This window comes from Nelumbo nucifera, chromosome 1 (assembly GCF_055504915.1).
Source record: "Nelumbo nucifera cultivar China Antique chromosome 1, China Antique-T2T, whole genome shotgun sequence".
Lineage (NCBI taxonomy): Eukaryota > Viridiplantae > Streptophyta > Magnoliopsida > Proteales > Nelumbonaceae > Nelumbo > Nelumbo nucifera.
Window position 1 is genome coordinate 6,749,330 of NC_142649.1, and position 12,481 is coordinate 6,761,810.

The 12,481-nt window shown below is 38.8% G+C and overlaps 1 protein-coding gene across 1 annotated transcript in view; it reads left to right on the top strand.

The window, feature by feature from the left end:
• Positions 1 to 12,481, top strand: part of FTA (farnesyltransferase A) — a 31,751-nt gene that overhangs the window by 6,600 nt on the left and 12,670 nt on the right. Inside the window, exon 2 of the mRNA XM_010244447.3 lies at positions 10,894 to 11,003. Coding sequence (XP_010242749.1) covers positions 10,894 to 11,003 — 110 coding nt within the window. The remainder of the gene's footprint in view (positions 1 to 10,893; positions 11,004 to 12,481) is intronic.

Here is a 12,481-nt window from a genome sequence, read left to right on the forward strand (position 1 = left end):
AGCTATATGGGCCGAACTGCTAACTGCTATTCAGCCCATATACCTAGATAATATTAATCAGTGATATTATGGATTAAATTGGGCTTTAGTAATGGGCTTTACAGATATTAATTGATTGGATCAATTTTATCCTTGCATGTGTGATGTATGGATGTGTGATGTGCAACGTTCATAGGCCATAAGCACTTGGCCCATGCAGATACGATAGTGGCTCTTGCGCACACCATGGCTGAATGCACATCATTGCCATAGTGTCCCTAAAGATCATTGGATGATCTCCCTTCATGGTGGGCCCCACACCTCCCCTAAAGAGGAATCGTGCGGAACCCTAGCCGTTTAGGGCCCACCTAAATCTGGCTTTATGAAAGTCAGTGGGAGCCACTTTGGTTTGACCTAAATTAAACTAGGGCGTAATTTTTGTTCCCTTCTGAAATATGAGTGCATGTGATAGGGAGATTCATATGATGAACTCTCTAAAGGCCTTCTGTCATTAGCATGAAGATGGGTCCTTCAGTTATGAGGAGACACACTATAAAGTTGGGCTATCCATTTGCTGCTGGATCTGTTGGAATGTTTCATAAGATGATAGGGGCGTCATAGACCGATGTGGGAGGGGCCTATCCTAAAATGGAAGACTCTCTCACAGTACCTTGGCGTTCACGAATATGATGGGTGAGCACTCAGTGGACAGAAAGGTTTAACCTAAAATGGCAATGAACCTTGTCTGACAGAGGCCAAAAGGGAAAGCTCATACGATGAGTGGATATGATCCTTCACAGAAAGGTGGTGGGGTTATGTAGCTGAAACAGTTGGCTCCATGCACTCTATGTGATTTTCCACATTTCCAGAGACATAATCGCAGTTTCCGTCACTGAGATAGGAGGGAAGTCTCGGAGATGAACAAATGGAAATGGAACATATATTAAAAGCCATATCTATGTAGATAACATGAATCAAATTAGGTTGTTGACTGATATTTGCTTTTTACCGGAAATGGCAAACGGACAATTTGCAAAGCTGGTGGATGACAACAAACTTAAAGGACCAAACTATGCTTACTGGTACCGTAACCTTATGCTGGTCCTAACTTCTGAGAAGTTGGACAAGGTGGCTAAAAACCCTGCTCTGGAGCGTCCAGGTGATAGGGCTTTTGAGGCCCGTAGGAGGGACTACCAAGAGTGGGAAGAGAAAAATTCCCTGGCCCGGTGTTATATCATTGCCTCCCTAGACAATCCGATACAGAGGTAGTTCGATCAGATCGAGCTGGCCAAGGACATATTGGACAGTCTAAAGACAATGTACGAAGAGCAGAACCGTTCTACTCAGCAAAAGGTCTTGAAACAGTTCATGACCACACAAATGTCCAAGGGCCAGCAGGTTCATGACCATTGTCTTCAGATGATGGGTTACATCAATGAACTTGAGGCTCTTGGATCCGGGCTAGACCATGTCACTAAGGTAGATGCCATCCTGAATTCTTTGCCTCCTTCCTTCAATCCGTTCATCATGAATTACAACATGAACAAGTTGAATGTCAGCATTCAGGAACTCAACAATATGTTGTAGAGGGCCGAAGAACTGATTAAGAAGGATGAACCTCTTTCTATGCTTGTTGAACTTGGCAAGTTGGGCAAGAAAAAGAGGAAGGCGAAGAAGAAACCCCCAGAAGAAAGCCACCAAGTCCAAGAAGTAGAAGAATGACAGAGCATCGAATGCTTGTCACTTCTGCAAACAGATCGGCCACTGGAAGAGGAACTGTCCTCAGCACCGGGAATCCAAGAAAGGTAATTTCGAATCCTGTGTCATAGAAACCAATTTGTTGGTAACTTTTGCTTCCTGGTGTATTGACTCCGGGGCATTGACTCATGCGTGTAACTCACTGCAGGTGTTCAAGGTAAGCAGAAGACTGAGTGACAGAGAAGTAACTCTTTACTTGGGGACTTCTGCAAGTGTTGCAGCTACGGCCATAGGAACCGTAGAGTTAATTTTCAGAGAAGGAATAATTGTACTAAAAGATTGTCTTTATGTACAGAATTTGAGAAGAATTTTGATTTTTGTTTCAAAATTGTGTGCGGATGGATATTCTATTCTTTTTGGTAATACGATTACTGTTAGAAATAACAAATTCATCGCATACAGAGAACTTGAGAATGGTCTCTATGTTCTCCATCATTCTCTGGAAACTAACATAGCCGAAACTACGTCGGTTGATAATCCCAAGAATCCGTGATACAGTTAATCTCACGTGCTTGTGGCATTACCGACTTGGCCATATCAGCATTGATCGTATCACAAGGTTGGTAAAGGATGGTCCTTTGGATTTTCTAACTGTAGAAGATTTTTCCACTTGTGAACCTTGCCTTCAAGGTAAGATGACGAAACGATCATTTAACGGTAAGCCTAAAAGATGTACAGGCACGCTTGACCTTATACATACTGATGTATGTGGTCCCCTGAGTGTTAGGACTCGTAACCAGCACGTGTATTTTATTACATTCACCAATGATTATTCTCGGTATGGTTATGTGTACCTAATGAGACACAAGTCTGAATCATTTGAAAAGTTCAAAGAGTTCAGACAAGAGGTCGAGAAGCAGTTAGGAAGAGAAATTAAGACCCTTCGATTGGATCGAGGTGGCGAGTATCTCTCTGACGAATTCAAGGACTATTTGAAGGTCAACGGGATAGTATCACAGTTAGCTCCTCCTGCTACACCACAGCTAAACGGTGTTTCAGAGAGGAGGAATAGGACCTTATTGGATATGGTCCGATCACTTCTCGTGCACTCAGAGTTGCCCACATCCTTTTGGGATTTCGAATTGGAGACTGCGATATACGTGCTGAACCGGGTTCCAACCAAATCAGTTTCAAATACTCCATATGAACTTTGGACCGGAAAGAAACCAAGTGTCAGACACTTGTAGATTTGGGGTTGTCCAACACACATTAAAAGAACGAGTGCGGACAAATTGGAATCCAAGACCAGCCGTTGCCTATTCGTAGGCTACCCCAAGGGCTCTGTGGGTTACCTATTCTATGACCCAAGTGAACAGAAGGTGTTCTGTAGCTGAAATGCCCATTTCTTGGAGGATGATTATATCCTGAACAATCATTGTCAGGAAGTTCTTGATGAGGAGAGCTTAGGGTCAGTGGGAGATGTCCCCCAAAGTCCAGGTAGTGACCAACCTAGAAGATCTACCCGGGTTTCCGGGCCTTTGGTTCGTCTCGACTATGATCAGGATAGTTACCTGGTGGAAGCTACGACTAGTGAGGAGGACCCCGTGACTTATATGGAAGCTATGTTGGATATAGATTCCTTGAAGTGGGTAGATGCCATGAGAGTTGAGATGGACTCGATGGAGACCAATGGAGTCTGGACTCTAGTAGATCCGCCCCCTGGGGTAAAAGCAATTGGTTGCAAATGGATCTATAAGAGGAAGAAGGGCCCCGATGGTAAGGTTGAGACCTACAAGGCTCGTTTGGTGGCGAAAGGGTATACTCAGAAAGAGGGCATTGATTATGAGGAAACCTTTTCGCCGGTGGCCATGCTTAAATCCATTAGGATTCTGCTAGCTGTAGCAGCATACCATGACTACGAGATTTGGCAAATGGATGTCAAAACCGCGTTCCTGAATGGAAATCTTATTGAAAATATCTATATGCAGCAACCGCAAGGTTTCATAGCTGCGGGTCAGGAACACATGGTATGTAAATTAAATATATCCATATATGGATTTAAGCAAGCTTCTAGGAGTTAGAACATCCGGTTTAACTCTACTGTCAAAAAGTTTGACTTTGAGCAAAATCCGGATGAACTCTGTGTTTACAGGAAATCCAGTGGAGATAAGGTTACATTTTTGGTTCTGTATGTAGACGACATTCTACTCATTGGGAATGATGTAGGAATGTTGACTACGGTGAAAGTGTGGCTTTCGCAGCAATTCTCCATTAAAGATCTTATTGAAGCCTCCTATATACTGGGTCTTTGACTCTATAGAGATAGATCAAGGCGGATAATAGGATTTTCCCAATCTGCTTACATTGACAAAATAGTCAAGAGATACAGCATGGAGAACTCCAAGAAATGAAATGTTCCTTTCAGGCACGGAATCACTCTCTCCAAGGGGAAGTCTCCCAAGACTCCCGAGGAGATTGAGGGCACGAAGGACGTTCCCTATGCCTCAGCCGTAGGGAGCATCATGTATGCCATGCTGTGCACTTGTCCTGACATTGCTCAGGCAGTGAGTGTGGTAAGCAGATTCCAGGCCAACCCAAGGCAGGAGCACTGGACTGCTGTGAAAAATATACTTAAGTACCTTCGAAGGACAAAAGAGTTTTGTCTGGTATTCGATGGTAGCTCACTACAGATCCAAGGGTATACTGATGCCGACTTCCAGTCAGATCCAGATGATAGAAAGTTTACACCTAGGTATGTTTTCACGATAGGATCGTGTGCTGTTTGCTGAAAGTCAGCAAACAAGGGTCCTAAGTAGTAAGAATAACAGTCCACAACCCAAGCCGAACACAGTGCCGTGAGGCTGCCTAATGAATGAAGGTGTTCATTCTTGAATTTGGAATTCAGCACATCACCCATCCCACTATTGTGTGACAACACTGGATATATGGGAGATTGATGTTAAGAGGTAGCATCAGCGGAGAATGTGGTAGACCCATGAAGTAAGCCATTGACACAGAAAGTGTTTGAGAAACATGTGGAAAGTCTAGGACTCTGGCTTGTACCTGATTGGACATAAGTGCAAGTGGGAGCTGTTAGACAGTGTATGCCCTTAGCTCCAATCAGAATGATGTACATTATGACATTTAATGTAAATGAATAAAGTACATATTTGATTCATGTTATTATGGTATGTTTCTGTGTAATACCCTTAAACTGGACACATATGAGACTCGTGTTAGTTTAGAATGTTCACAGCCGATGGATTGATTTGGGGAGATCTATCCTGATAAGGCTAACATTGATGTGCCGCCAAGTTGGTTGGGGTAGCCTGTCTCAGCTGCCAGGGTGAGACCTGAGGTACATGTAGTGTGGGTTTTCTTGAAACCCTGAACTGGACCAGAATTCCAATATTGCCCTGGACCTTGGTGATTAGTGGGCAAAACTGGAATGTTACACCTGACCCCTAGACTCGATTATGATACTACACTAGGTGTCAGATTGGGCTGTCTTTGATATGCCAATCAGTGAGATCCTTAGAGGGGGTCAAAACCTGGGTATGTTGGGACAGTCCGAGAATTCATCTGAGTGGGTGATCATAGTGACAGGATCAGCCTCTTTGTCGGACAAAGGTAATGATCGGGGATGCACTCTCTCTGATGGAAACCAAAGCTGCCGGCAGCCGATTTCAATCGTTGAAATTTGTTTTTGCAAAATATATTTATATAAAGATATATATATATATATATTCAAAATGTTTGCAAAAGGTTTTAATTCCTGGGATCCATGTGAGTAGAGAGTGCAGCACTGTTCCTTGCAGCCGAGGGAGAGGTCTTCTCTTGTCGGGCAGTGTTTGATCATTATGGGCTTAGAGGTTAAGTGTAAGACCATTGAGGGTAATACTTGATGGGCTAATCTTGCATCTGCCCACAGTCCCTGGGTTTTTATAAGGTGGCTTGGCCCAGGGACCACTTAGTGTAAGTGTTGGGCCTAGTAAGAGCCCATGGTGATGGGCTCAGGGGTTCACTGTCCATAACAGTGAATTCGGCCAGACCTTGTAACAGAGGCTAGGCTGAACCCATGCGGCTGATGTGTAGATCAATGTTTGGGTCCCACACCATACAAGGAAACCCAACTGGGCAGCAGTCTGGAAGGTTAGTGAGCACATGGACTTAATGGGCCTAAAGCCCAATTCGAATTGGTCTAATTTGATTAGTTAAAGAAGGGGGCGGATCTGGGATTTGGATCAGCAGAGAGGATAGGGAGTTATCCCCATCCACTCAGAGAATCCAGATCCAAATGCAGATTTGGATTTGGAAACTCCTAATAAGATTAGGAGGGCTGATCTAATCTATAGATGAGATAAGGGCTTATCCTTATCTCTTAAAGAGAAGTCCTGATCCAAATACTGATTTGGATTAGGAAACTCCTAATGAGATTAGGAGCTCTCTTTAAGGCTATAAAAGGAGGAGGAGGGCGAACTTCCATTCATCTCATAACAACTGATTTTAGATCATAGAAAGAGAGAAGACAATTATAGTAAGACTGTGCCATGTTCTACTCTTGCACCCTCCTCCTGCTGTCGCCATTGCCAGTTCATTCTCCACTGTAGGAGCGATCAAGAAGTGTTCTTGATATCAGTTTTTGGAGAAAAACTGATCTGAAGTCGTGCTCACATTCCCTCCATCGAATTCTTGCTGAAGGATTCGGTTCTTGTGAAGAACCTGCTGATTCTGCTCCACCCTACGCTGTGTCATTTTTAGTGGGAGCAGTCTTTGGAGTTTTCCTTGGGTGTGAACACCTTCATTGGGAGATATTGTTTCTTCGTATCAGGTACCTCCCTCTCCTACCTTTTGGTTTCAGATCTAGTCCGGTTTAGGTTCAAGATTGATCATTGAAAATGCAGATTTTCTAAAACATGGAATGTGATTCCCACATGGGAGAGAGAAATTTTTTGAAATTTCGCCCTACCTACCTGCAGGTTCGGCTATCCATATGATGGATCTCTCATCCCTTTAGGGAGATATCAAAGGATGGTAGTTTGACTATTATATTTATGTATGACATGCCCAAACATTTCTTTTGCTATTAGTGTTGTGAGTCTGTATATGCATGCTCCTTGGATTCAACATTGGGAAGCCCTTGATAGGATACTTGCATACCTAGGGGTGTAAACGGATTGAATTCGAATCGGATCAGGCAATATCCGAATTCGAATCTGATTAAACATTCGAATATTTGATTCGATTCGAATTCGATTAATTGTTATTTTAGATTATTAATAAATATATAAAATAAATATTTTATTGATATAAAGTATATAAATATATAAATTATTTATATAACTTAATTGCTATATATATATAAATTATATAAAATATTTTATATATTATATACAAGAATTAAACAATCGGTCGAATTCGGATATGACCTTATTTGATAAATATCCAAATTCGACCGATTAGATATTCGAATTATCTGAATTTGATTAGATTATATCAAACTCGAATATCGAATCGAAATCGGATTTTCGAATACCGTTTACACCCCTATGCGTACCTATATCCAGGCATAGGAATTCTATTCTCAGATCATGGGACTGGAGTCCTATATAGATGCAGATTGGGCAGGTTGTCTGGATGACAGGAGATCCACATTAGGGGTATGCACCTTCGTGGGAGGAAATTTGGTTTCATGGAAGAGTGAAAAGCAGTCAATGGTGGCTAGGTCAAGTGTAGAGGTCGAATATAGATCTATAGCTCATCGTGTTTCAGAATTACTTTGGGTTAGATCCTTGCTAAGTGAGATTGGGATAGATGTAGAGGAGTCTGTGTGACATTTACTCCCAACTTGAGGGGGAGTGTTGAGGATTTTGTGCAGATTTGTAGTTTTTTGTTTATTATTTGTTTAGATAGTGAGTTGGGGCCACAACACTCTTTTTAGGACCTTTTGGAGTGATGTTTTTAAGTTTTTATGCACTTTTATGTGTTAACCGCCCTATAAGGGCATATTAGTCATTATACTTATTTTTTACTTAAAAGTATAAATACCAATGGGAGAGGGCGACCAGATCTGATTTGCTCTTCTTTCTCAACTTCTCTTCTCTTTCTCTTCTTGCACAAGAAACTCTTCTTTTCTTTGCAGATTTTGGATTCAACAGATTTCTATTTGACTATTGTTGTTGGACTGTATGTTAACTTTAAATAACGTAAAATCAAGGGATTTCAACTATCAAGCAAATATTTAATGTGTAACGGCCATGAGGAGGATGTGAGGCATATTTTAATTCATTTCAGTATACTTCTGAATTTCTGTGGAGCTTTTTCTTTTCTTTATTTAATATTTAGAAGTTTGATCTATTTCAGCCATGATAAATATTTATGGTTTTGTGAAGCATCAGTCCTTTCACAGTTTGTTGGGTTGTTTAGAGAGAAAGGTGTATTTTTGAAGACAATATAAGATCTAGAGGCAAACTAATATGGGATCTTCATTCGATGATTGTGGACTGGATACTAGCACATTGTGAATTTAAAGATTCAAGAGAAAGCTAACTTAACCATACGAGGGATAACCATTATACGACCTTGGAAATTGATTTTGTTTATATGGTAAGAGGCTAATAGCTCTTCACTGAAACATGTAACCTTTCTTTATTTTTAATCAAAATTTCTATTTACTTCAAAAGGGTATTTAATGGGTCTAAAACAAAGATTAGCCTGCTAGTATGGACCTCCAAGGGCTAAGCAATGTTACCCTACCTGCAGGTGCAAGGCAGGACTTGATCCAAGTCATTCTAATGATATTTACTCATGATAATTGAGGTCTACAGGGAATGTTCTTTCGGAGGAAACCTCTACAATGTTCTCTCAAAGTAATGCCGTATTTTAATCTCTTGATTGACCTAGCTCTGGAACCCATACACCTTAAGGTTTAAAATGTTGGTGTCAGTAGAAATGTCGATTGTCCAAATATAGGAAATATGTCGGATATGTTGGAAATATCATGTATTGTAAAATTTATAGACATGCTGGAAACATTGTAAAATATGCAAAAATATAAAATGATAAAAGAAGCATAGGTACACCTTTTAAAATTATTATTTTGCTCCAAATCATTAAACAAAGCTAAGAAACTAACATTATAGTCAAAGTAATACGTTGTGAAGTTGTCTTGTAAACCTTAAGATTCAAAACTACATGATAGAATGAGTTCAAGCAAAACTTGAACTCAGAAAATGCAAATGATTCTAATAGATTAAACAAATAATCTATTATACAAACAAAAACTAATATTTAACTTCATTTTTTAAATGAATATCAAGCTCACTCAAACTGGTAGTCATGTACATTAGGTGGGCAATATCATTGCTACTTCACATATCTACAATATTGTCACCGACTTATGTCATTATACTATCTTTTGTGCTCCATAGTGCTGGTGGTGTTCACTGGGGAATATGTTGATTCCAGTAAAATTTTGTGTTGCTACCCATGGAAATTGAAACATGTTGTGGAAATATTAGGAAATTTATGGACATTTAAAACCATGATACACCTTTCTTTTGCATACACTTATTCAGATTACAAGATATTTCTAGGTGTCTCCCTGATGTTAATGCCTGGTTCTGAAATCCCTAATGATTCTTTCAATTCTTTTGATCACTTTTATCAAGGCTTTTTATAATAATATTACATGCACTGGCAGATTTGTCTAGCTGGACTTAATGTGTGTAGTCCTTCCCCCTTAACAAGATGTAATTCTTTTTCTGAGGGAGATCGGTGCATGCTTCAAATGGACAAGGAGATCAGCTGACACGTTGGCTAAACAAGGGACTGTGAGGGAGAGTATTTTCTGGGCAGTTTTGTAAGAAAGATAACTGGGGCTCAACACCTACTTAGGGGTTGACAGCTGTACTTAAATCTGGAAAGTTATTTAATGAAGTTACCATTTCCAATAAAAAAAATTCTTTTTCTCTGTCACTAGCTTTTCTGAGAACCTCTTCATGATTACATATAAAAAAAAATCAGACCTTGAGTTTTATTGAAAGGGGAGACCTATGGGGCTATGCAGCCATTCAACAACTTAAGAGTACCCACATACTCTGCTTAAGCTCGTTCCATGTTATCTCTGCTAAACTGCATTTAGGTGGGTTAATCCTCAACCTCAATACTCTCAACTATTTTTAAAATGACTTTCAAGTTTCTGAAATCTTCCACTCCTGTATTTCCCCAAGATGATATTGTCATCTACAGATTGCAGATTTTAGATAATTTTTTCTTCCCTTTCCACTCCAAATCCTGTAACAAGGCTTCTGTCATTGATTATTTTAAGCAATCTGTTGAGAATCTCAACCACTGGGATGAATAACATTTGCAGAACAAGGGCTGCAATGCGACCTATGAGATTGTGTATTGTTGAGTATTATGATTGAAAGGTGAAGCATCTTCATTTTCAATAGGAATAATAGAAGGTTCTTGTCATAAATAATGAATACTTTTCTAACTTTTAACTATCTTTCCCTTTTTAGAGCGTTTCTGAGAAGACAATTGGAGTAACTTTTATGTTTTGGGTATTGATAAAAAAATTAAAATTTTATGTTTTGAATGAAGATGTAGCCTGATAAGGCCTCATTATAATATATGATCAGCAACAGAAACTTTATTAATTAAGTGAAAAGTTACAGATTTTAGGTAGCCTTGGCTACCCTCCTATGACTGAATTTTTTGGAAGGGGGAATCCTTTCCCTCCTATGACTTTTCTTGCAAAAACTCTTAGTTGAAAAGTTAGGGAATAAACTAGATTCTTATCTAATGAATTATAAATTAAAGTTAAGTGCTATTATCACAGCAACAAAAATTGATAAACCAAATACTCATGTAATCGCATGTTTACTATTTATAGCAAAGTTCAGTATTACCTCCTTAGCCCATTAATTCCAATAAAAAGAATGCTCTTGATGTGCAAGTCTATAAAAAATTGATACATCTCTTTAAATCTATTAATTCCAATCAATGTGGTCACAATGGAAGTGTTATCTGTAACCACTAATGCATTTATTAGGGAACCATTTGGCATTTTCATGTTCTCTTAATTTCTGACGGTGATCCATAGATCACGGCATCTTCTGAGTTCTGAAGTTTTCTAGTCTTGTGAATGTTAACCACTGCATGGTTTCCTTTGTATCTTGCCACTAACCTTTACTATATTTTTTTTTACAGGTCTGGCATTTCAGGCGTCTCATACTTGAAACACTTAATGCTGACTTACATAATGAATTGGATTTCATTGAACGCATTGCCAAGAGTAACTCCAAAAATTATCAGATATGGTGAGGCTTGATAGGCATGAATTTGTCATTTTTATCTGTGCATGTGTGTGGGTAGGTGGTTGAGTGTTTATGCATTTGTGTGTGCACATACTTGTCCATATGTGCTTAAGGTAAAAGGCTAGGATACATTTTGAAGGCTGGTATAAGCCATTGTTTCCTTCTAATTTGTATACATAGTTGTCAAGGCGATGCCTAGACAACAAGGCGCCCTTTGTGGCTCGCCTCGCCTAATTGCCAAGCAGTTTTGTACTATGTATTATAAATACTTTTTTATTCTTTATTTTTTGACATTATAATTATAAAATAGGCACTATTAAACTAAAATATTTATTTTATGTGTTTATATACTAATTTCTTTTTATTATTTTTCTTATTTGTTAGGGTTTAATCAATATAAACATTGCTAAATGCTGTATTGAACCCCCAAAAACTTTAAAACCTGAACCAATAAGTAAAGAAGAACTTAAAATTTTGTCTAATCAACACATTTTCTACTACTTTTTCTTTTCTTCTTTTCCTATAACAAAATAAGGGTTCAGCCCCTATATTTTTTTGAATTTTCTTTTCCTTCTTTTTCTTCTCATGAATATGTTGATTTTCTATACTTTAACATGAACTCTATACTTTTCTTATGAAAATTGTGAATAATTATTAAGGAAATATGGTTATGGTACCTGGGGAACTACCCTAGGATCTATGTTTTCTACAGAAAAAATTCGTCGCCTAGGTGACTAGGCAACAAGGCACCCCCTGTCGCCTAGCCTCGCCTTGGTGCCTTGAAAACTATGTTTGTATATTTGGGGAGAATTCTGACTATTGGGCATAGGAAGCTTTTATATAACCACATCCCATTCTTGATGAAGTTGTGCTGATCCATTTTATATAGAAAAACATTAATAGTACATTTAGGACTAAACTTGATTACTGCTATTGATGAAAAAATTTGATAGAAAAAGAATTGAATACTTTTAGATTCCAATTTGTGGGGGTGAGTTGGGTGATTGCCTAAATGAGCAGAATACAACTTCCTTTCTTCCCTCCTCAAACAATTGTAGAAGAAAAAACTAATTAACTCATGAACAACTTGACCAATATTTTATGCAATTTTGAACAATGCTAATTTATGATTGGACTAAAAGATCCTAATGGCTGGAAAATGACATGCACACAAAATTACTCTTAGCATTCTTGATAAAATTATGGAAACCCCTTGTTTTGACCATTTGCATTCTCCATCCTTTGCCTCCTGTTCCAGTGGTAAAAAGAGAAAGAATAACATTCTTGAATTTAATTCTCTCTCCAGCTTTAGTAAGGACCAAATAATTCATGACTAACTCGAATATTACTCATATGCATCCTGCATCACTGGTAGTCCATTGCTAGTTTTTTTTCACCCATAGTAAAGAAAAAAAGATTCTATTAAAATGAAAAGGATTACAAGATGGTAGTCAAGTGCTAGATTAGGCAACTAGGTATTT